General features: G+C 44.3%; 3 protein-coding genes, 1 long non-coding RNA gene and 1 other non-coding gene across 7 annotated transcripts in view; 4 read left to right on the plus strand and 1 right to left on the minus strand.

Annotated features, from left to right (window-relative positions):
* The first annotated feature begins 4,997 nt into the window (after positions 1-4,997).
* On the plus strand, positions 4,998-9,067 carry inhbab (inhibin subunit beta Ab). Its single transcript, XM_042497958.2, has 2 exons — positions 4,998-5,718; positions 7,278-9,067. Exons 1-2 carry the CDS (start codon positions 5,301-5,303, stop codon positions 8,063-8,065), a joined length of 1,206 nt encoding a protein of 401 aa, XP_042353892.2. The 5' UTR covers positions 4,998-5,300; the 3' UTR covers positions 8,066-9,067.
* On the minus strand, positions 8,565-11,977 carry LOC121951578 (uncharacterized). The gene is made up of 3 exons (XR_015778239.1): positions 10,467-11,977; positions 10,167-10,298; positions 8,565-8,699 (listed from the first exon to the last, which is right to left on the minus strand). It is a non-coding gene; the product is annotated as an uncharacterized LOC121951578 (long non-coding RNA).
* A 2,504-nt stretch (positions 11,978-14,481) lies between these two features.
* mplkip (M-phase specific PLK1 interacting protein) lies at positions 14,482-16,345 on the plus strand. The gene is made up of 2 exons (XM_088086014.1): positions 14,482-15,011; positions 15,390-16,345. Exons 1-2 carry the CDS (start codon positions 14,607-14,609, stop codon positions 15,513-15,515), a joined length of 531 nt encoding a protein of 176 aa, XP_087942140.1. The 5' UTR covers positions 14,482-14,606; the 3' UTR covers positions 15,516-16,345.
* Positions 16,346-19,513: 3,168 nt separating this feature from the next.
* Positions 19,514-19,615, plus strand: LOC121939580 (small nucleolar RNA SNORD89). Its single transcript, XR_006105486.1, has one exon. It is a non-coding gene; the product is annotated as a small nucleolar RNA SNORD89 (small nucleolar RNA).
* A 1,938-nt stretch (positions 19,616-21,553) lies between these two features.
* Positions 21,554-23,802, plus strand: part of LOC121938897 (uncharacterized) — a 5,391-nt gene continuing 3,142 nt past the window's right edge. For 2 of the 3 annotated variants that reach the window (XR_015778240.1, XM_042482051.2), the window contains exons 1-3: positions 21,554-21,757; positions 23,408-23,546; positions 23,721-23,802. The exon at positions 23,721-23,802 is cut by the window's right edge. Coding sequence is in view for 1 of the 3 variants with exons in the window: in XM_042482051.2 (XP_042337985.1) it covers positions 21,734-21,757; positions 23,408-23,546; positions 23,721-23,802 (245 nt within the window). In the remaining 2 variants the exon portion in view is untranslated. Of the gene's footprint in view, positions 21,758-21,786; positions 22,539-23,407; positions 23,547-23,720 lie in introns of those variants that run through there. The other variant, XR_015778241.1, reaches the window with a different exon arrangement.

The raw sequence follows: 23,802 nt of genomic DNA on the forward strand, positions 1-23,802 counted from the left end.
TTGTGCTGTCTGACATGTTTTTCCCAAATATTAGAGATTTTAAGATAATAATTTTAACTTTTTTAAAGAAAAAAAAGGATGAATAGTCACAGTTGTTAACGCCACTTATGTCATTTATTCCATTATAAATTTGATATAATTTAATTTCCATGTCTTTATTTAGCAAGGACCATGCATAAAAAACATTAATATCAAAATGAAAAAGATGATTCGCGCACAGATATTAGTTATTAGCTAGTTTACATTTGCATTCATTTTCTTAACCTTTTTTGTCTGAATTTCTGAGACACTTGAGTTAAAACACGATTAACATGAATTCAAGAGACTTTACAGTAGGGCTGAAACAATTCCTCGAATAATTCGAGTAACTCGATTACAAAAAATGATCGAGGAATTTTCTCTGCCTCGAGGAATCGTTTAATTTTGCCAGCTCAAAGCATGGTATTTCGCCCGGACTACTTCTAATGCGGCTGTAGCGCTGACGTCCATGCGTAAAGGAATAAAAAAAGGCGGCTGATATGTTTGGTTTTAACCACGGATGAAGAGGTAACGACGAAGAAGGCGACGAAAGCGAAGAGAAAGGCACAAAGAAAAGGCAGAAAATGTCAAACGTGTGGGAGCATTTCAAGCTGGACACCGAGGCGAACACTGCTGCGTGTGTTCACTGTGAGACAGCGCTTTCATACCACAACATTACGTCTTCAATGCTGCAGCATCTCCACCGAGGCCCCGTTTACTCCGAGAGCGGAGAACCGTCACCCGAGACGAGGCAAAATGAAGTTAACGTAGTGCTAATTAATGAGATTAACGTTACTGTACCTTGCTAACATAACGTTAGCCCTGCGGAGGGCTAGGTTTCTATTAATATGACTACTGTGGATGCGTGGCTAACGCGCCTTTCATACAGGCTTTATTTAATCTGTACAAACACAGCGCTGCAGAGTGATGAGGGTGGAAAATAAAAACTAACTAATAAAGCTAACTGGGTAGTTAAAAAAGGAAACCAATGGTTCATTGTTAGGTGAAATGTCTTATTGTCTCATGTATATTTATAATTGCTCTTTAACTAAACAAAAATATGTTTCATCCGATTACTCGATTAATCGATGGAATTTTCGGTAGAATACTCGATTACTAAAGTATTCGATAGCTGCAGCCCTACTTTACAGAAATTAAGACGTGGCACCTAAGAAAAAAACACTAATCACTTAAAAGACACTTAACACCAGTTAAAAGACACTTAACACCAGTGAAAAGACACTTAACACCAGTTAAAAGACACTTAACACCAGTGAAAAGACACTTAACACCAGTTAAAAGACACTTAACACCAGTGAAAAGACACTTAACACCAGTGAAAAGACACTTAACACCAGTTAAAAGACACTTAACACCAGTTAAAAGCAGGGATGCAGGAAGTCAGTCAGACTTGGGGGTGTGGAGAGGTCATATAACGGCATCATATTAATGCTTGTGCTCTGATATTCCATTAAATTTAAAGGTCAACATTTTAATCGAGTTTTAGAAAATTTTACACTACAATAAAAAGCTGATATGAACACCAAAGTGTGGACAGTTCACGGACAAAATGCAGAGGACGAGTTTTTGTGACACGCACGATTGACACGCAGGTGGGTAACAATAAAGCACTTGAACTAGCGCGCACAGCATCATCTAACAGATGCAGAGTTATTAGACATTAAACGGAATAAGAGAATCATCATATGCTTCTAACAGTCAGCGCTACTGACAATTTACACTTTCTGTGACAGAATGAAGAGAACTCACAGCAGCCATCCGTCCGAAAATATTAACGAGTGACCTGAACGTCTCTCACTCTGTCTCTCTCTCACACACACTAACAAAATGTGAAGGACAGATGCAGAGTTCAGGCCGAATTAAAGTCAAATACGAAAACTAGACATAGGACTACAAAAGCCTATTCATACTAACGAGCCACTGACCAGACGGCAAGAGTCCGAAAACACTAACTGAGTCAAATTAATGAACACAAAAGTCCAAAACGCAACTCAACACTACAAAGACAAGCTTGCTCTCATCCGAAGCAAAACATCACACAACCGAATCTGTGACAGGAACAAAAAAATGATGTAACTCACTATGATAGGCCATAACTGATCATAAAATAGAAATAATTGATTGAATCATGCAGTTGCCTCAGAAAGCTGCATCATGGCTTCTATTTCGCTTCACACAACAAAAGCCAACATTTAAGCACTAAAGACACTTTTCCACTATATGGTAATAATCTCTAACCCAGAAGTCAACAATTTTTTAGAGCTCAAGAGAGACTTTCAGGGGAGCCGAGCTGCTCTGAGCTCCCCGTGATCTGAACTGCACACACACACTCACACTCGCCGGATACGCTCGGCGGACAGTAAGCTGAGGAACATTTGCACCTCCTCGAGTGACCACGGCGTGATCTTTCTGGTTACCATTTTGGGAAAGAAGAAAAAATGATACGAACCTGCGGCCGCTACGATAACTTTGATGTTTGTGCTGTTCAGAGTATTTTGTGCGTGCCGCGTATTGATGACACAAACGGTGACAATTCTGTCCGACCAATCGGTGGTCTGAAGTGTTTCACATCACCATTTATAGATAGATAGATAGATAGATAGATAGATAGATAGATAGATAGATAGATAGATAGACAGATAGATAGATATACTTTATTGATCTCAAAACTGAGAAATTGGGAAGTTTAGTACCTCTTTGTACCCATTCGGCCTTTTTTGGAACCCCAGGAGAGCAGGTACTAAAAAGGTAGTACTAGGTACTTTTTCCAAATGGAAAACCAAAAAAGGTAAGTAGAGTAGAGTACAGTAGAGTAGAGCCAGTACCATGTAGTGGAAAAGCGCCATAAGACAGTGAAGTCAGGCCGCCAGCAACACATTATTGTGACCGACCGACCAAGACCAAACAAGTGAGCCTGCACAGCGAGCGCGGAGAGATCATAAAAACACGTGCCCACCTTCAGAGGACGGTACGTTTATTATAGATCCATGGGACGATATGACACTGAAGGTGGACGTACGTTCAGGGTGGTGGAGTCATATGTATGGGGGGGGTGCTGCAACACCCCCAGCCTCCCCCTTCCTGCGTCTATGGTTAAAAGACACTTAACATCAGTTAAAAGACACTTAACACCAGTTACAAGACACTTAACATCAGTTAAAAGACACTGAACATCACTTAAAAGACCCTGAAGATCAGTTAAAAGACACTGAATATCACTTAAAAGGCACTGAAGATCAGTTAAAAGACACTTGGCATCAGTTAAGACACTTAACAGCAGTTAAAAGACACTGAATATCACTTAAAAGACACAACACCAGTTAATAGACACTGTACATCACTTAAAAGACACTGAAAGTCACTTAAAAGACACTTAACATCAGTTAAAAGACCCTTAACACCAGTTAAGACAGTGAATTTTAGTTGAAAGACACTTAACATCAGCTAAGACACTGAATATCAGTTAAAAGACACTTAACATCATTTAAGACACTGGAGATCAGTTAAAAGACATTAAACATCACTTAAAGACAGTAAGGATCAGTTAAAAGACACCAAACATCACTTAAAAGACACTTAACATCAGTTAAGACAATAGAGTTCAGCTAAAAGACACTTAACATCACTTAAGACAATAGAGTTCAGCTAAAAGACACTTAACATCACTTAAGACAGTGGAGATCAGTTAAAAGAAACTTAACATCATTTAAGACACTGAAGTTCAGCTAAAAGACACTTAACATCATTTAAGACTGTGGAGTTCAGTTAAAAGACACTTAACATCAGTTAAGACACTGAAGATCAATTAACAGACACTTAACATCACTTAAAAGACAGTGAAGATCTGTTAAAAGACAAAATACACCAATTAAAAGACACTTTACAAACAAAACACTTAACATGAGTTAAAAGACACTTTCATGGGTTAAAAGATCTTAACTTTACTGAAACAACACTTTACATGATTTATGAAACACTTTATTTAAAAATCCCTTAGTTTCTTTAAGCAACAGCTGACTTTGTTTAAAAGACACTCTTTAACAACTAAATCAATCAATCAATCTATCCCTCTATCATCTATCTATCATCATCCAGCAATCATTTATCTATCCCTCTATCATCTCTCTATCCATCCATCCATCTATATCTACTATGACTATGAGCATTAACCCTTTAATCACGCATTTAAAAAAAAAAGCAATAATTGAGTCCAGAGGAGCCAACCAGGTCCTGGGGGTTCCTCTGGACCCCTCTGTCTGCTCACGAAGGAGGCGGGGATGTGCTCCAAAGTCAGGCTCACACACACACACACACACTTATATATATATATATATATATATATTTATATATTTTATGTATTTATAAAATGTTATTGGGACAAACAGGAAGGTCTGTAACACCTGACTCCCACCAGCAGAGGGTGTGCTGATGTCACAGTGTGTGTGTGTGTGTGTGTGTGTGTGTGTGTGTGTGTGTGTGTGTGTGTGTGTGTGTGTGTGTGTGTGTGTGTGTGTGTGTGTGTGTGTGTGTGTGTGTGTGTGTGTGTGTGTGTGTGTGTGAGTGAACAGGCTGTTCTGAGCACGCTCCATCTGCTGATAATAACAACAAACTCTTCTAAAAATTTATTTCACACCAACTGAGTTTTTCCTCCACGTGAGGTGATGATGATGCTGTGCTTAGTCATCAGTGTGTGTGTGTGTGTGTGTGTGTGTGTGTGTGTGTGTGTGTGTGTGTGTGTGTGTGTGTGTGTGTGTGTGTGGTTTGAATGATTCAGGGACACTCTCTCTTCCTCCTCTTCCCTCCTTCCTCCTCCTCTTCTGTCGTGACGTTCTTTCAGGAGGAAACACCACAAACAGTCCTGAGATATTCTGAGAGACTTTACTCACAGCGTGTGTCAGCGTGTGTGTGTGTGTGTGTGTGTGTGTCAGCGTGTGTGTGTGTGTGTGTGTGTGTGAATCACAGGGAATACCTCTGTGGATGGAGGGAGGGATTAAACAGACAGAGAGGTATAATTACAGTAACAGAGCAGAGAGGGAGAGTAGAGTGACCCTGCACTCAGTGTTCATTCAGCTCAGACCACCGGACCACTAGGACCAGGACCAGGACCAGGACCAGGTCTAATTCAAACTTTGCTGGTAGTCTGAGAGGATCGTTGTTGAGACTTGTTGCTGGACTCTACTGAGTCTGTGAGGATCTGAAGGAAATCTGAGTCCTCATCAAAACCTGCTGGCTTCAGACTGACTCAAAAATTCCAGTCCATCATGTCCTCTCTGTTTTCTGCGTTCTTAATCGTGGCCATAGGTTTTCTCGTAGACGGCTCTCCAACGGTTCCTCCGACTCCGCATGTTGGCGTAGCGTCTCAGCCCCAGATGGGGGCGACGTCCTTGGACTGTCCATCCTGCTCTGTCCCACCGCTCAGGAGGAACTCGTCCTCGTCGGCAGGACAGGGCGACATGGTGGAGGCGGTGAAGCGTCACATTCTTAACATGTTGCACCTGAGCGCTCGGCCCAACCTGACGCAGCCGGTTCCTCGCGCCGCGCTGCTCAACGCCATCAAAAAGCTGCACGTGGCCCGTGTGGCCGAAGACGGCAGCGTGGAGATCCAGGAAGAGGGTGGGGGCCCTGGGGCCCCAGCACCACCAGAACCACCATCTGAGATCATCACCTTCGCAGAGCCAGGTGAGTCCGACAGCCAATCAGAAACATGGGTTCAATCACAGAGGAGGATTATGGGTAACTGTGGATTACACCTCCCAAACCCCAAAGCATCCAATAATCTGATTGGTCAATCAGGAAGAATATTTCGACACAAAAAGACTTGCTAAAAATTTTTAAAAAGATACAAAAAATAAAAAAAGGATCTGACAATTTCACGAGTCGTTAAGAGTCTTCTGAAAAAAATCAGAAACCACCATCAGAGACATCTGTCCCTCTGTCTGTCCAACTGTCTGTCTGTCCCTCTGTCTCTCTCTCTCTGTCTGTCTGTCTGTCTGTCTGTCTGTCTGTCCCTCTGTCTCTGTCTCTCTCTTATCAGATCATTCACAAAAACCTGCTCGAGTTCAGAGTTTGTTGAAGGTTTCGTCACTCGCTGCTTTTTATTGATTCTCTTCAGTCTGATTTTCAGTTTGAATCTGAAGCTGAATCACAGTAGGCTGAAATCAAATATGAACCAGAAATCAGATGATAAAGTTATTAAAGTTTGACTCTCTTCATAGAAACACAGAATATTTATCAGCTGAATGAAGTCGTGCTTCATCCCAGAGAATAAAAGCAGTTTAGTTGAGAGTCCAGAAATGAGGAATAATGGTGAAAAAAATCAAGTTTGGCTGTTTCTGAGATCATTTAAAGTTAATTTGTCTCCTGAGAAAGCTTTAAACACGTTTCAATTGTCTCTTCTCACAAACTGTTTCAAAGTTTTGCTCCCGACCAATCACAGCGTCCCGTCAGCTGCTTTCTTACATAAATGTACAGAACTGCTTTGTGCTATAAATAGTCTTTGCTTTGAGAGCAATCTTTAATTAAAAATGTCCCTCAAACGCTCGCCGAAATTAGAGGACAGTAACGGGGGGGGGCATACCAAGTGGTCTCACCCCGTAAATAATCTCTTCATTCAGACGAATCTGGGCCTCAGTAATTAGAGTGTGTGTGTGTGTGTGTGTGTGTGTGTGTGTGTGTGTGTGTGTGTGTGTGTGTGTGTGTGTGTGTGTGTGTGTGTGTGTGTGTGTGGGGCCTTGTTAACAACATTCCCTGAAACCAGGTCTTTTCTTTTTTTAGTGTCTCGGTTCAGATTGAGTATATTTAGCGGCTCCATTCATGCTTTTATTGTGAACGACATTTTATTTGTTCATTCATTCAAAGACAGGAAGAGGGAAAAAGAGGGGGGGTCTTTCTTTATGTTGACGATTGTCCACAACGGACAAAAACCAGAATGTCCAAATAAAAACTGCTTTTCTTCAGACTCTCGTCTTTTATTATTGATGTCAGTGAAATGTGTCAGATCATCCCAGCCCAACTCTAACTCTGCAGAGTTCAGATGAAAAACTACAGAAGACAAAAACCTGAAAAACTTTTGTTTTGTTTTGTTTTTAAAGTTCCCTGAAGGCAAAATGTTGCATATTGTTGCTTTTTTGAAGAGAGCATCTTTTGGCTTCACGGTTAATGCTTGTGTTTCGTCAGCACTGCAGACTGGCGGATGTGGCTAGTTCCTGCTAATGTGCTAACATTGCTCTCTGTGGCAGGAGATTCGCTGAACACGGTGACCTTCGACATTTCGAAGGAAGGCGGCAGCTCGTCGGTGGTGGAACAGGCGAACGTCTGGATCTTCCTGAAGGTGTCGAAGGGAAGCCGAGCTAAAGGCAAAGTAACGCTGCAGCTGCTACAGCTTCATCATGAGGATGATGGCGAGAAGGAGGAGTGTGTTTCGGAGAAAGTGGTGGACACCGGTCGCAGCGGTTGGCACACCCTCGGCGTCTCACGCAGCATTCAGACTCTGCTGGATGGCGGCGGCAGCTCGCTCAGTTTACGGGTCTCCTGCCAGTTGTGCGCTGGTGCCGGAGCTTCGCCCATCCTGGTGCCTGACATCGTTGAGCGAGCTGGGCGAGATCAGTCTCACCGCCCCTTCCTCATGGTGGCGCTGCGAGCTGGAGAGGAGGCGACTCAGCGTCGAGTCAAACGAGGTTTGGAGTGTGATGGGAAAATACGCGTCTGCTGCAAAAGACAGTTTTACGTGAACTTCAAAGATATCGGCTGGAACGACTGGATTATTGCTCCATCCGGTTACCATGCCAACTACTGCGAAGGGGACTGTCCAAACCACATGGCGAGCTTCAGTGGGTCATCCCTGTCCTTCCATTCAACGGTCATCAATCATTATCGTATGAGGGGCTACAGCCCGTTCCAAAACATCAAGTCGTGCTGCGTGCCGACCAGGCTGCGTGCCATGTCGATGCTGTACTACAACGAAGAGCAGAAGATCATTAAGAAAGACATCCAGAACATGATCGTGGACGAGTGCGGCTGCTCGTAAACAAATCGTGGACGAGTGCAGCTGCTCATTAACATGATCGTAGACGAGTGCGGCCACTCGTAAACATGATCGAGGACGAGTGCGGCTGCTCGTAAACATGATGGAGGACGAGTGCGGCTGCTCATTAACATGATGGAGGACGAGTGCGGCTGCTCATTAACATGATAGAGGACAAGTGCGGCTGCTCGTTCACATGATGAAGGGCGAGTGCGGCTGCTTGTAAACTTTCTTTAGAAACACTTCCTGCAAGGAAAATTTACTTCCGAAGATCAAGTATTTATGTTTAGTGATGAAACGTTGTGTTTCTCAGTGGGAGAGACTCTTTTCCACTTTGGAATGACCCGAGAAAACTATGCAACAAAGTCAAACTTCACTAAATGTTTGTTTGTTGTTTTAACCTGTGTGGAAATGTCTGATGTTGAGATACTTGAGAAATAAATGTGTTCAACCAGCTGCTGGAGCCAAACATCATCATCACCATCACCATCACCATCATCAGCACCATCATCGTCATCACCATCACCATCATCAGCACCATCATCAGCACCATCGTCATCACCATCATCGTCATCACCATCACCATCACCATCGTCATCACCATCATCTTCATCAGTTGAATGTTGATATTTGATATCTGGCAAAGATTTAGACAAAAAAACAAAAGCCAAAGACCGTTAACGCAGGAAATGAAAATTGGTTCACTAGTATAAATGTATAAATGAGCTGCGAGTTAATTAACTAGATGACGTGTCAGTAAACAAGCCTTAACTAAATTAACTAGGTGACATGTTAACAAGCTGACATTAAATTAACGAGGTGACAAGTCAGTTAACGAGCTGTGAGTAGTATTTGTGTAACTATTTAACTGGTAAATATTTATGAACCAGTCGCTGCTATGTTGTAAAAAGAGTAAGAAATGTGTTTTGGTCAATTTTATATAATTTATTTGCTTATTTTCCTGTTTTTTAAGCTTCATTAAAAATGATGTTTGTCAACATTTTATCATCATTGTCATTTCTTTATTTCATAGCAACGCCTTTAGAGCACAGACAGATTTCTGAAGTTACTGCTGAAGTTTGTACTCTTCAGAGGAGGAAGCACTCAAATAAACTGTAAATTTGAGAAAATGGCAGATCAGGACAACTGAAAGTTCCCTCAGCTCCTGTTCAGCAGATTTTTATGGTCTCGGGTCAGGATCAGGTCTGAGCGCCGCTTTGCTACCTGACTGCTGGACCGAGCCTGATGTCGCTGAACTTACACCTTCGCAGGTCGAGGAGAAGCAGAGCGACTAGTGGCAGTTGGCATGGCGACGCTCTGTTTGTTCGCTGACCTACAAACTGAGTGCTGAGTTGACGAGACGATTTAAGAAACACAAAGACGGCTGCTGAGGCATACACAAAGCGCTGTGGGGGCACTGGAGCACATCGCTGACAAAACCACTTCCTGAGAACGGCCCCAATAAAAACTCATCTAATGTTCAAAACTCAACTTCAGAAAACTTGAGATTTGTGTGCGAGTGTTCCACCTCTGACTGGTTGGTGGCTGTCCAGGTGTGGTCTAGCTGTCTCCCATTGCATGCTGGGACAGACTTCCGTGATTGGTGGGTTCTGTCGTCTCATTGTCAGTTCAGAGACCAGAATGTCACACATAAATAATGAACTCACTCCAAGCCAGTCATGGAAATACTGAAACTGTTTGCAAACCAAAGAAAGCCGTCTCTGAACTGCAGTGTGAATGCTGAGTGCTGAGAAGTTGATGCTAAGCTGCATTGCAGACTTTAATCCAATCAAACCAAGTTTATTTATAAAGCTCATTAATAAATAAATGTAACAGGGTGTGGTAGGACCCAATTGCAGCGCAACAGAGCAGGTGAGTAGTTGATGATGACCTTTCATCTTTTGGCAGGTTGAATGGAGCAAAGGTGAGTATATTCAGGTTGCAGGTAAGTAGGGACAGTTATCAGTTCTGGGGTGGAGCAGAGTGTGTAGAGAGTCTGGAGTGAGCTCACGTTCACAGGTGATAGTTCAGAGTTCAAATGGGGAAATGGTGAATGAAGCGGACTGGCAGGTGAATGTATCAGGTAAGTTACAGAAACACTTACAGCAGGGAGCTTGTGGGAAAAGCGGGGACTGCGGAGCAGGGCAGGTAGGGCTCGTGGTCAAGGAGGAAACAGAGCTGGCATCAGGCAGGCAGCGGAGCAGACGAATCCAGTAAGAGCAGGCAGCGGGATCAACTAGGACAGGCTCCCCGCCTGTGTTGTTGTTGTACCATCAGAGCAATAAGCACCAGAGGCACTCACACGGAGCCAAAGCAGTAAAACACCACACAGCCACAGGCAGACGAGAACCAGGAAGTGCTCAGGCAAAACTCGTGGTCGGAGACAGAAGGCTGTTAGGTTTACCGGGGCAGAGACGAGGAGAAGTGGTCAGAAGCAAGCCGAGTCGAAACCAGGAAAACAGTCCGAGTGAGCGCTGGAAGGTCAGGCATGGAAGCGAAAACAATCTGGCAAAGAGTGAGTGGAGTGAGGCTGCTTAAATACTGGCTTGATTGGAGATGAGGAGCAGCTGGGAGCAGCAGGCGGAGGTGATGAGGCTGATGAGGGGAGGGGCCAGGTGGAGAGAGAGGTGGGGGCGGAGTAAGTGGAAAAAAGCAGCAGGAGAGAGGCAGAGCAGTCTGTGACAACAAATGAGTCGACGAAGTGTTATACAAGTTACAGGGAATGGCACACAAATAGTTAAAATTTTAATCACAATAACAACAATAAATGTCAGTCAAAATGAAAAAAACTACGTTACATGTGCACAAATCTAAAACAGAAAAAAAAACTGTAAATCTCCACTTTATACATAAAAGATTATAAAATAGTAAAATATCAAAAACAGTGAGGCCATAAAAAATGTGTCCGTCTTCATATTTGTCTTCAGCGGACGGGAAGATTCGACTGAAGGCGGTTCCAAAGTTAAGATGAAGAATTCAGCGATGTTTAGGGCTGCCAGCCCAAAATCCAAAAACCCTTAAAGTCAGTCCAATATTTGACAGAAGGAGAGTGCAGGGACGTAATGCTGTCTCTTGTCCTCGATTCAGTGAGAAGCGTCACTGCAGCGTTCACACCAGCTGCAGGCCAGACAAAGACCAGCTGCCAGCATTCGGGTCCACAGAGTGGCAGCAGTCAGGCCTCGAGGACCTTAAAATATGTCAACAGTCCTCATTTATTCAATGTTTATTTAAAAGGGACAAAGCTCATTGATGGACATGTCATCCACAGAGAGACAGAGAATGGACAGAAGTTTACCATAGAGTCGATCTGTTTATCAGATTCAGCACACGGAGTCTCCGACCCGTCAGCACACGGAGTCTCCGACCCGTCAGCACACGGGTCTCCTGACAGCAAACAAACGCCTTTTTCTAAAATAAAGTGTTTATGAAGGAGTAATGTGAACAGCTCACACACTCTGCAGAGCACCGTTCACACGTATCTTCAGCTGAGAGCTGCAGGTCAGATTAAACAGAAGTTGAGAGCCGAAGAACAAATTTTTAAAGGTTGTTTGAAGACTTCACTGATTGTTTTCATTTGTTTCTTGCAGCTCACACAGTTTTCTGTAAAATGTCAAACACATGTTCATAAGTTCATCTCAAGTTATTTGAGTGCTAAATTTCAGCATTTTCTTAATGTGCAGTCATCTCTGAGTTAGTGAGTGTTTAATTTGATCCTGTTTAGTGAAGTCGGTCTGAAGCTGAACGCTCTGAACCAATCACTGATATGACAGACATTATTAATCAACAGTGAAGTGAGATGACTTTGTCGTTCAGCCGTGTGTGATATTGGTGAAGCTGCTCTGTCTTTCCTGTGTTTCTCTGACAGCTGCGATGATGGTGGAGGACACGTGTCAGTATGCACACGCGTGTTTCAGGTGTCTCTAAATCTCATGGTGAACTGTGTGTGAACGCAGCTCAAAGACTGTGATTCATAAACAGAATCAGGCGTTCACACGGCTTCATGAATCTGACCCTCAGAATGCGTCTGCATGTTTCTGAGCGTTCACACACAGGTTGATTCTGACTCGGTCACAGCGGATGTGTGTGTGACCGCCGGTGAACCACTGACCTCAGATCAGCGGAGTTCACTGCAGTTCAGTTCATCCACAGACAGGAAGACACTGAACAAACAGCCGCAGGTCGTTCACCTTTTCAACATTAGTGTTATGACAGAGGACAGTGTGAGACAGAGGGGACAGCTTCAGCGTGAGACAGAGGGGACAGCCTCAGTGTGAGACAGAGAGGACAGCTTTAGTGTGAGACAGAGGGGATAGCCTCAGTGTGAGACAGAGGGGACAGCCTCAGTGTGAGACAGAGGGGACAGCCTCAGTGTGAGACATAGAGCAGAAGGAGCAGGTCTTCATCTTGTCACTGATTTTAAATTCAGCAGAATGCACCTTTATTCAGCTGGAGAGAGGTGGAGCTTCTCATCTGAGACAGCTGCAGACACCTAAAGGCAGCTCAAGACACCTGAGGACAGCTGCAGTCACCTAAAGGCAGCTCAAGACACCTGAGGACAGCTGCAGACACCTAAAAGAGGCTGAAAACACCTGAGGACAGCTGCAGACACCTAAAAGAGGCTGAAAACACCTGAGGACAGCTGCAGTCACCTAAAGGCAGCTCAAGACACCTGAGGACAGCTGCAGTCACCTAAAGGCAGCTCAAGACACCTGAGCACAGCTGCAGACACCTAAAGGAAGCTGAAGACACCTGAGGACAGCTGCAGACACCTAAAAGAGGCTGAAAACACCTGAGGACAGCTGCAGACACCTAAAAGAGGCTGAAAACACCTGAGGACAGCTGCAGTCACCTAAAGGCAGCTCAAGACACCTGAGGACAGCTGCAGTCACCTAAAGGCAGCTCAAGACACCTGAGGACAGCTGCAGTCACCTAAAGGCAGCTCAAGACACCTGAGCACAGCTGCAGACACCTAAAGGAAGCTGAAGACACCTGAGGACAGCTGCAGACACCTAAAGGCAGCTCAAGACACCTGAGGACAGCTGCAGACACCTAAAGATAGCTGAAGACACCTGAGGACAGCTGCAGACACCTAAAGATAGCTGAAGACACCTGAGGACAGCTGCAGACTTAGAACGTCTCGCAGAAATATCCTGTTAAATTTCTCCCCGTTTTCAGGTGAGAGAAAATAGAAATGAAATTATCCGTCATCAGATAAGAGAGAATCACCAAACGCAATGAAGCATCCAGATCTGCTTGGTCCAGGTGTGCTCGCTGATCAGACTTCACCTGTCTGCACAGGTGACGCCTCTGAACACAAAGGACAGGTGTAGCGCTGTGTGCAAAGACTCAGACACATGAACAAGACCAGAGACATGGCATCAAAAACGCTGAAGGAAGTTCTGCAAGAATGAAACTGACGTTCTGTTCTGATAAAGTTAAATTTGATTTTTCAGAAAAATCAAGAACCAGCAAACATCGGCAGCATACACAAACTTTACTCAGCCTGAGTCAAAATACTCAAACCACACTGTAAAAATACTCTGTCAGCAGTAAAATCCTGCATTAAAAATACTGTTACTGTGTGTATGTAATTACAATCAGGGAAATGTATTGAAGTATTCAAAGTAAGAGTACACTTGAAAAAGGTTTAAATACATTTAATAAAACAAAAGAATTAAAATAACTAAACAGAAAAGCAACAAATCCTCATACAGCATACAAATACTGCAGAATATCTGAGAGCAGCGTCTCTGTCACCTAGCAGCTCTTCACCTGAGCGTGGAGACACTAACTGCTCATCACTATGGACTATAGTAATGTTGTAATAATGATAATAATAATAATAATAATAATAATAACCCTAACAACAACAATAATAATAACAATATTATTGTTATTTTTTCCTTTTTAACACAGCCTGTAAAGAAGCTGATGAAAATCTAAAGAAGCATTAGAGAAAGGTTATAGAAAAATTCAAGAAACAATAGTGTAACATTTGTGAAAAATTAAAGAAATATCAGAGAAACATTAATGAAACATTAGAGAATTATTAGTGACAAATTAAACAAATATTGGAGAAACATCAGTTAAACGTTATAGAAACATCAGTGAAACATTACAGAAATGCAGATTTCCCCACTGTGGGCCTAATAAAGGATTACCTCATCTTAAATATTAGTAAAAACTTACAAAGAGTTCAGAAACGTGAAGAGGCCAGCAGCTGTTTGGGTTTGGGTTAGTCCTACTGTTTCTTCTTCTTCAGTAAAATCTCACTTTTAAACAGCGAGTGACTCTTGTGTTCTGTGGCAGCAGCGCCTCCCCATGGACAAACTGAGTCATTACACATCACATGTCACCCACTCTTCCTGCCTCTATCAGTTGGTTATATTATAATTATCAGCTGATCCGCTGCGCGGCGCTGCAGCTGCAACCTGCACGACCGGAAACAGATGTTTGTGCCTTTCCGGTTCCCGTGGTCTCGGATGTGTTGTTCCTCCGGTTCGCGGCTCTTCGGCGGCTCTCTGTGTGTTCTGTAGCCGCTCATATGTACCGAGCACCGGTCAACTCTCAGCGGAGTCCCGGAGCTCCGCGGCCGGCCAGAAGGTTTCCCTCCCCGGCCTCCTGCTGGAGTTTACCCGGACAGCGCGGAGGATCTCCCCGCGGCTCTCCGCTCTGCTCCCCGCCTCCTCACCGAGCACACAGGGACGGTTCTCCGGCCGACTTCAGCAGCGGGTCCCGATGGTTCGGAGACTCTCCGGCCGGCTTCGGCAGCGGGTCCCGGGGGTTCGGAGACTCTCCGGCCGGCTTCGGCAGCGGGTCCCGGGGGTTCGGAGACTCTCCGGCCGGCTTCGGCAGCGGGTCCCGGGGGTTCAGGGGGCCGTCGCGGCGCAGAAGCATTGGTTTCCGGCGGCCTCCGTCCTTCAGTCCCGCCTCAGCTCACAGCTTCCAGGTACCGTTCAGAAACACCAGTGCACGTGCAGAATAACGTGTTTGATTACAGGTGATGAACGTAGAATATGTTTTATGTTTCCGTGAGAAAATCATTTTTTCCTGTCAAAATATTAATATTATCTTGTCAGAATCTTAATAGTACTTTGTCAGGATATTAATATTATTTTTCTAGAATCTAAATATTATTTTCTCAGAATCTGATCTCTGTGGTTCAGCAGCTGATTCAGATCTTCAGCTCGTGACTCTGACGCTGATCATTAGATCAACTGCAGAGAAACACAAGGACACTGCAGGAGACGTTTACTGTGGTTTAACCTGAAGATTTACTCTGTGTGTGTGTGTGTGTGTGTGTGTGTGTGTGTGTGTGTGTTTTCAGGGTGGGTCTTCCGACTCTTCAGTGGAGAAATATTTCAGTCCATCGATGCTGCAGGATCCCTGGGCAGCTCTGCAGCCCGTCACAGACCCTCACACCAACAGACAACAACACAACAACAAACAATAAACAACAAACCAATGGACAGGAAGCAACAACAACAACAAAACAACCCAACCAGAACAGCAAGACAACAGCCACAAAGAGTCAACAACAACAACAACAACAACAACAACCAGCCATGTGAGCGCTCAGTCATCAGCAGTCAGTCAGACTGAAATCATTCAGGGATCGAATTTTTTTATGTTTTTAACAAAAATGTTTTTTGTAAATCAGATTATTTTTCGGGAGTTTTATTCTCCGACTGTTTGTAAAAAAAACAAACAAACAAAAAATCTTTAGTGTGTTTTATTGTGAAGGCCAGTTTGTTCTTTTAGTCGCCTGTTCAGTCTCATTTCCCTTAAAACACCTTATTTTGAAATGCCATTAATTAACACATGGTTAATTTAAATTTTCATCTTCACTCCATGAATGTGATTTTTTTTTTTTTTTAAGGCAGCTGAATTCACGGGGAAAATAACAGATTATCAGCATTATTTAAGGACTTTAATAAAATGACCAAAATACACACACATGTTTTGAAAAAGCCCTTAAATTCAGCAGGCTATCCATTAAAATTCCATTAACTGGCCCAAATTTAGGGAGATCAGTTTTCTTATCTTATTTTTAGGGTTCCTATTGTGTTTTTTGGGGAACATTACTGAATTCAAAACATGTTTTAAAAAAGTCAGAAAAGTCAAAACCCCCAAACACCTTCAGTTACTCATCATGCCGTGGCTCACAAAGGGTAAATTAAAGGTGTTGACATGAAGAAGTTTCTGTACAGGTGAAGATTGTTCCTGTTTATGATGAGTTCTGATCATATATGATTTTAATAAACTGGACTTAATGTTTGTCTATTTTAGGTTCAATTTATTTTTTAAAATGATTTAGATAATGTATGCAACGCTTTGAATTTTAAATGACACGCTGTCATTAGAAAGATGAAGATATAGATTTATAGATGTGTACACACAAATGTGACTGTAGATATAGACATAAATATTAAAAGATTTAGAAAGATGTCGATATTTATAGATCTACACAGAGCAAAATTTTAAACTCAACATTCCCATGTTTCAAAGATCTGAGACTTTCTTCTTCTCTTAAAGTGTTAAACAGGTGAGTATGAAGCAGTGATGAAAGGGTTAATCGGGTAAGTATGAAGCAGTGATGAAAGGGTTAATCGGGTGAGTATGAAGCAGTGATGAAAGGGTTAAACAGGTGGATATGAAGCAGTTAACCCTTTAATCACTGCTCCATATCCACCTGTTTAACGCTTTAATCACTGCTTCAATCCTAAACTAGACGCTCCTGTTTCTCATCATTTCTTTTTAAGATTATTTTTTTGGCGTTTTTGCCTTTATTAGATAAGACAGGAGGCTGGAAATGTGAAAGGGGGAGAGAGAGGATAACATGCAGCAAAGAGCCGCAAGCTGGAATTGAACCTACAGCCGCTGCGGCAAGGACACTGCTTTCATATATGGGGCACCTGCTTTATCCACTGAACCACCCGACGTCCCGATGTTTCTCATCATTTGACGTGTCCCTGACCAGTCTGTGTTTGAGCACTGGAGAATATGCGCGCTCTTTCTTATGGTTTTGGAAAATGTGCAGGCTTTCTCTTTGGATGTTGGAGAATCTGCGTGCGCTCATTTTGGGTGTGTGGGAGCTATCTCTTTAGGTGTCAGAGAATGTGTCTCTCTTTCTGCCACGGGTGTCTGCAGGGCTGGCTCTTGGCATAGGCGATATAGGCGGTTGCCCAGAGTGCCTCACACTTACAGTGGAAGCAATGTTTTCTTTGATTAATCTTTACTTAATTAGTCAACAATATAACATGAAAACCATTGTTCCTCAAGTGTAGATATTGCTAAGTAAATGGTGTTAATCTTACTGTCTTTATACATTCTCATTTCTTTGAAGGAAAAAAAGGCAATATTTCATATTTATGGTTAGGGCTGATGTTGGTAAAAAAATATAGCTCAATGAAAGAAGAAAATCACTTTTATGTTATTTTGTTGGGTTTTTTTGTGCCTGATTTTGAAGAGTGCATTTTGTGTGCAGAGCGGTGTGAGTAATATTAAAGTGGCCCTAAAGGGTTAATTGTTTTTATTTGCTTGCTTGTTTGTTTGTTTTGGGGATGCATAACAGTTGTAGGTGGAGGTAATGCGCCTGAAGGCTAGTTGGCCCCATGGATGTGTTATAAAGTGTGGATACAGCCATGGGGGCGGGGCCTCGCTCATTCCTGTGAGAGCTGCTCAGTGGCGCCCAAACGATGCAAAACCTACATAGTGGCCGAAAGTGGAATTACAGCGTTTGAGTCGGTCACATGACGACGCTGGCCCACAGAGACTTTTGACTAACATGAGGAAAGAGACGTCTGTAAAAAGTAAATCATTTTGTGAGCAGCAAAACCCTCGACACGTCTTTGTCCCTGTCTGGATGTAAACCACTCCGCTGCAGCCTAACGCGGCCGAGTGCTGCCGAGCGGGTAACTTCCGCCGGCGAAGCGACCGACTTCCGGATTAGCGCCTCGGCGAGTTTGAATGGCGGGTCTAAAAAAAGTAATCTTGCGGCTCTTTAAGACTTAACAAATGTGATCGAACCGGATGGTTTACATCCAGACCTGGACAGACGACGTTTCGCGGGTTTTGGTGATCACAAAAAAAGAGTTTCGTGATTTTAAGGCGTCTCTGACCAAGTCTTTCTGGGCCAGTGTCGTCACGTGACCGACTCAAACGCTGTAGTTCCACTTTCGGCCACTATGTAGATTTTGCAGCAACGCATGGCGCACTTCCTGGGGGCTTGGTTGGCCCCCGCCAATAAAAAAAAAAACAGAAAAAGAAGAAGAAGCAGAGCTGAGATTGGTTGTTGGATCATGTGAAGACAACATGGCGGAGTTTAAAAAGGAGCTCCAGCATGAGCGCCGGGGAGCTGCCGGTGTTCCAGCCGAACACAGTGAGCCTTTCCCGGTCACACTGCGCAGCTGTGGTCCGTCTCACATCACCGACCAGGACACGCAGCCGGTGAGCTGATTTCACCGACGGACGGCGGCTGACTGTTCCCGGTCAGATGACGTCAGAGCTCAGACTGGGTAACGTTAACTTAAACTGGTTCAGACTGGTTCAGACTGGTTCATTCAAATCTGTGGCGCGAACAGGCAGAGAAGGGTTCATACGGTCATGGACAACCTGGAAAAGTCATGGAATCTGCAAGTAGCAGTTTCCAGGTCTCGAAAAGTTTTGGGAAACTAGAAATACTCTGAAAGTTTTGGAAAAGTCCTGAAATTATGTTTCACAAACCTGGAAAATAACACATGATGAGTTATTTGATACTACATGAGTGATAATTTCTGTTTTTACAGTTTCTGGCTGAAAAATGGGCTCATGTTGGGGATATTTAATATTTTTTTTTTAAAGCCATTTTTAGAAGAAAATATAGATGGCCAAAAAAAAAATTGTTTAAGAAAGAAAATGCTGAGACTTTGGGTGTGGGTGGCGTCCTGGCGTTAGGGCGGGGTGGGTGGCGTCCTGGCGTTGGGGGCGGGGGTTGCGTCCTGGCGTTGGGGGCGGGGGGTTGCGTCCTGGCGTTGGGGGCGGGGTGGGTGGCGTCCTGGCGTTGGGGCGGGGGTTGCGTCCTGGCGTTGGGGGCGAGGTGGGTAGCGTCCTGGCGTTGGGGGCGGGGGTGGGTGGCGTCCTGGCGCTGTGTTCCTGGATGTGATGAAACAAAAGGCCGATTGAAGCCCCCCTCCAGCAGTCTGTTCACAGAGGGGGGTGGCGATGACAAATCCCACCTGAAGCGTCTTCTGATCCAGGCAGCTGATTGGTTACCTGCTCCTTCAGGTGAGTCTCCACCTGCTGATCTCTTCTGCTCTCTGATTGGCTCTGACAGGACCCGTGACCTCTGTGACCCTGGGAAACTGTGATATCGTCCGTGAGGTCACACCTGCGACATGACGGTGAGTGACATCACATCTGAACAAACGCGACCTGAGTGATGACATCACAGAGTGGGCGGGTTTAAGGTCAGCTGGGAGATGATGTGAACAAAAGGCCGAATTGTAGCGCCCAGGCAGAGTGTTCTCAGAGCGGCGCCCTGACAAATACCCCAGAGCGTTCTCTGATCCCAGCACGCTGACCGTCTCAGCACTCGGTCGCTCACATTTATCACCGTGAATCCAAACACGATTTTTTGTTTTGTTGTTGTTGTTGTTTCAGTTCAGTGTTCACGGCAGAGTTTTTATTAACAACCTGCTGTTTACACTGTGTCTGTGTGTGTGTGTAACTGTGTGTGACTGTGTGTGACTGTGTGTGACTGTGTCTGTGTCTGTGTGTAACTGTGTCTGTGTGTGACTGTGTGTGACTGTGTGTGTGTGACTGTGTGTGTGTGTGTGTGTGTGTGTGTGTGTGTGACTGTGTGTGTGTGTGACTGTGTCTGTGTCTGTGTGTAACTGTGTCTGTGTGTGACTGTGTGTGTGTGTGTGTCTGTGTGTGTGTGTTCCTGTGTGTCTGTGTGTGTCTGTGTGTGTGTGAGAGTGTGTGTGTGAGTGTGTGTGTGTGTGTGTGTGTGTGTGTGTGTGTGTGTGTCTGTGTGTGTGTGTGTGTCTGTGTGTGTGTGTGAGACTGTGTGTGTAACTGTGTGTGTGTGTGTGTGTGTGTGTGTGTGTGTGTGTGTGTGTGTGTGTGTGTGTGTGTGTGTGTGTGTGTGTGTGTGTGTGTGTGTGTGTGTGTGTGTGTGTGTGTGTGACTGTGTGTGTGTGTGTGTGTGTGTGTGTGTGACTGTGTGTGACTGTGTGTGTGTGTGTGTGTGTGTGTGTGTGTGTGTGTGTGTGTGTAGAACAGATTAGAAACCTCCCAATGATCCAGATGATGAAGGCCACCAGCAGCAGAGTCAAACGTCCATCTTTAACACCAAATCTCTTTGTCCTCTCTGTCCCCTGTGTCCTCTCTGTCCCCTGTGTCCCCTCTGTCCCCTGTGTCCCCTCTGTCCCCTGTGTCCCCTCTGTCCTTCAGTGTGATCTGAGATGAAGTGGAACTCGATGTGAATCAGCTGATTCTGCTGACTGAAGACGTTCTCCTTACTGGTTCTGGTTCTGGTTCTGGTTCTGCTGGCATTAATCACTACGACTCATATCAGAGGGGAAAGAAGTACTTGGACACTTCAGTAAAAGTACAAGTACCACATTCTGAAAATACTGTTCCCAGTAAAAGTCCTGAACTCAACATGTGAAGTGGAACTTCTTTTTTACTTCAAGTAACTCAAAGTGTCCAAAATCTGAAGTGAACCTGATCATAGAAAATATTTCTGTGATTCTGAAGAGTTTTAACACCGAGGAGAAACTTTTAGATGCTTTATTTTCGACACGAATAACCAGGAAAACGTGGGTAAAAACAGAAAAAGCCCTTTAAATCAAATGGAGAATAAAGTGATTTGGATGAAATATCACCAATTTATCATCAAATGTGTTTTTTTTTCCAGATGAAAGCGTTTAAGGACCATCAGAAATGTGAAAAAGCATTTTTAAAAAAATTTTTTTTTTTTTTTTTTAACCATGTCTGGCTGTGATGAATGGTGTCATTTTTGGTTAATTTCAAAGAAACATGTCTTAATGGTTCAAAATTGTTAAAAGAAATAAAATGCCCAAAAGTTGTGAAAAGACCCAGATATTTTACAAAAAAAAAGAAAAAGAAAGCAAAATTGCCAAAAGGAATTCAAGGATAAAATGTTAAATAAATGTTAAAGAAAATCCCCCCAAAAATTCATAAAAAAGCCAATAACTGTATTAAAACAATAATTGCCTTTTTAAGTAAAAAAACAACACTGAAAAAAAGCCAAAAAGTTATAGAAATGTTAACGAAAACATGCCTCCTAACCTCATGTTGTTGTTGTTTATGGCAGTAATATATTACCCTGAGCCAAAATAAAAATCATGACTTCCTTTTTCCTCACGGCCCCCCCTCATAAATAACAGACGGTCCCTAACGTCCCCACAATAAACACGAACACTCAGTGAAATAAAGGCTGGGGGACGGTGGGGGAGGCTGGGGGAGGCTGGGGGACTCAGAGAGACCAGTCTGCTTCTTTCTCTCATCGATGTTCAGATTTTGGGATGTTCGGGTTTTTTTGGGAGGCTGAACTTTTCCCCGGAAGTGGCCAGCTGCTGCTGCAGGAGGAGAAGAAGAAGAAGTTGGCGGAGTGAGCTCAGCACTTCAGAAACGGATCCGTGCTTCGGCGGCTGCACCGGCGGGATGGACACCGACGCGGCCTCTCCGGTAAACACACCGACACACCCCGTTAACCCGCACCGAGCCCGGAGCCGTCACGCAGCTAAGCTAACGGAGCTAGCCTCCGGTCTGAGACCTGCCCCGCCAGACTCCATTCAAAAACCGAGCAATTTAACACCGATGGCCGATCCTCTACCGGAGCTCACTGACGGTATCGGACTCCAGAAACCGGACTCCAGAAGGTGCCAGAATCTGGTCTCACTGTCCGGTGGTTCATCCGGCCCGACCCGAACACAGCTCAGCTCCCTGTAATCCGGCGCAGAGTCCGTTCCCGTACCGAGCCTCAGAGAGGAGGACCGGTTGGACCAGCCGCAGGGTCCAGTTTGAGTCCGTGTTCCGTTAGCCGGATCACTCAGACACACCTGTTCACCTGATTCAACCCAACTTTATTAACCTTCCGGTCTGCGTCTGCGCACAGAGCAGAAAACCGTCAGACGGCGAACGGACTTCGGTTCAGACTCTGAGCGTCGAAGGTCCGACTGCTGCTGTGGAGGCCTGCAGGACCCCGACCAGACCCGCCTGTGCCACTGCAGTACTACTACTGCAATATACTCTGATACTGCAGTACTACTATTGAGATATACTCTGATACTGTAGCACTGCTACTGAAATATACTCTGCTACTGCAGTACTACTACTAAAATGTATTCTGCTACTGCGGAAGAAAAATACCAAGATATACTCTGCTACTGCAAAAAACAATCAACGGCACACAGTAAAAGTACTGGTTGTGACAGTGAAAGTACTGCATTAAACATGCTGAGTACAGGTGTGTAACAGTTATAGATAGATAGATAGATAGATAGATAGATAGATAGATAGATAGATAGATAGATAGATAGGTACTTTATTGATCTGAACATACAGAATAGAATATAGACCAATAAATATATAAGCAATATATACAGAGAAAAAGAGAGATGCAGAATATGCAAAAACGCAAGATATAAAACAACAACAACAATAAAACAGTGCAATACCAGTAAAAACAGTGTTTATCTGTGTGAGGAGGAGTTGAAGAGTCGTATGGCCTGTGGGACAAACGACTTCCTCAGCCTGTCAGTGGAGCAGGACAGGGACAGCAGCCTGTCACTGAAGACACTCCTCTGCCTGATGATGATGCCGTGCAGAGGGTGCTGGGCATTGTCCATGATGCAGAGCAGTTTGCTGAGAGTCCTTCTCTCTGCCACTGATGTGATCGAGTCCAGCTCTGTGCCGACCACAGAGCCAGCTTTTCTTACCAGCCTGTCCAGCCGAGAGGCGTCCCTCTTCTTGATGCTGCCTCCCCAGCACACCACAGCATAGAAGAGGACACTTGCCACAACAGACTGGTAGAACATCAGTATATTTTCAGATCAGCTGCAGAACCAGATCTGCAGAATCAGTCCTGAACTCTGCAGCACCAAACCCTCCAGACTCCGATAAACACTCTTTTTAAAGGGTATCAAATGGTGGAATATATTTAAAGGGGGAAAAAGTCAAAATAATTAAAGAAAAATTTTAAAGAGAATAAAAAATCGCCAAACATTCCTAATAAAAAATGTTGCCAAAAAATTGCCAAAACTTCTTAAAGAAAACATGTCATCCCAACATGCAGACCCACTTTAAGGATCGTGTTGATGGATTTTGTGATTTCAGGATGCAGCTGAAGATGTTCGGATCAAATCGGAGCCGGAGGGCGACGTGGAGATCCAGGCGTACCCGGTCCTCATGAAGCTCTGTGTCACTCTGACCGACTGCCGGCTGTGGCTGCAGGGCCGCGACTTCCTGTCTCTGGGTAAAGGACTGTCGTTCATTGTTCAGATGTTTGGTTGATGAAGTGTTAGATCAGGAGGAGAAATTCCTGCTGCTGCTCTGCTTTCACGTCTGTGTCGCCGTCTCATCGTGTGAAGCGGCGCTATGATGAGATGACAGGTGAAGAACGCTGTTCTCTGACCTCTGTGTCCTGCAGGTGACCACCCTCATCTCTGTCCCCGCCGGCCAAGGCCGCAGCGCCCAACCATCAGCGGCAGGAAGATGGTGCACTGCCCCGA

This window comes from Plectropomus leopardus, chromosome 12 (genome assembly GCF_026936395.1).
Source record: "Plectropomus leopardus strain MGB_pleo_1.0 chromosome 12, ASM2693639v1, whole genome shotgun sequence".
Taxonomy (NCBI): Eukaryota; Metazoa; Chordata; class Actinopteri; order Perciformes; family Serranidae; genus Plectropomus; species Plectropomus leopardus.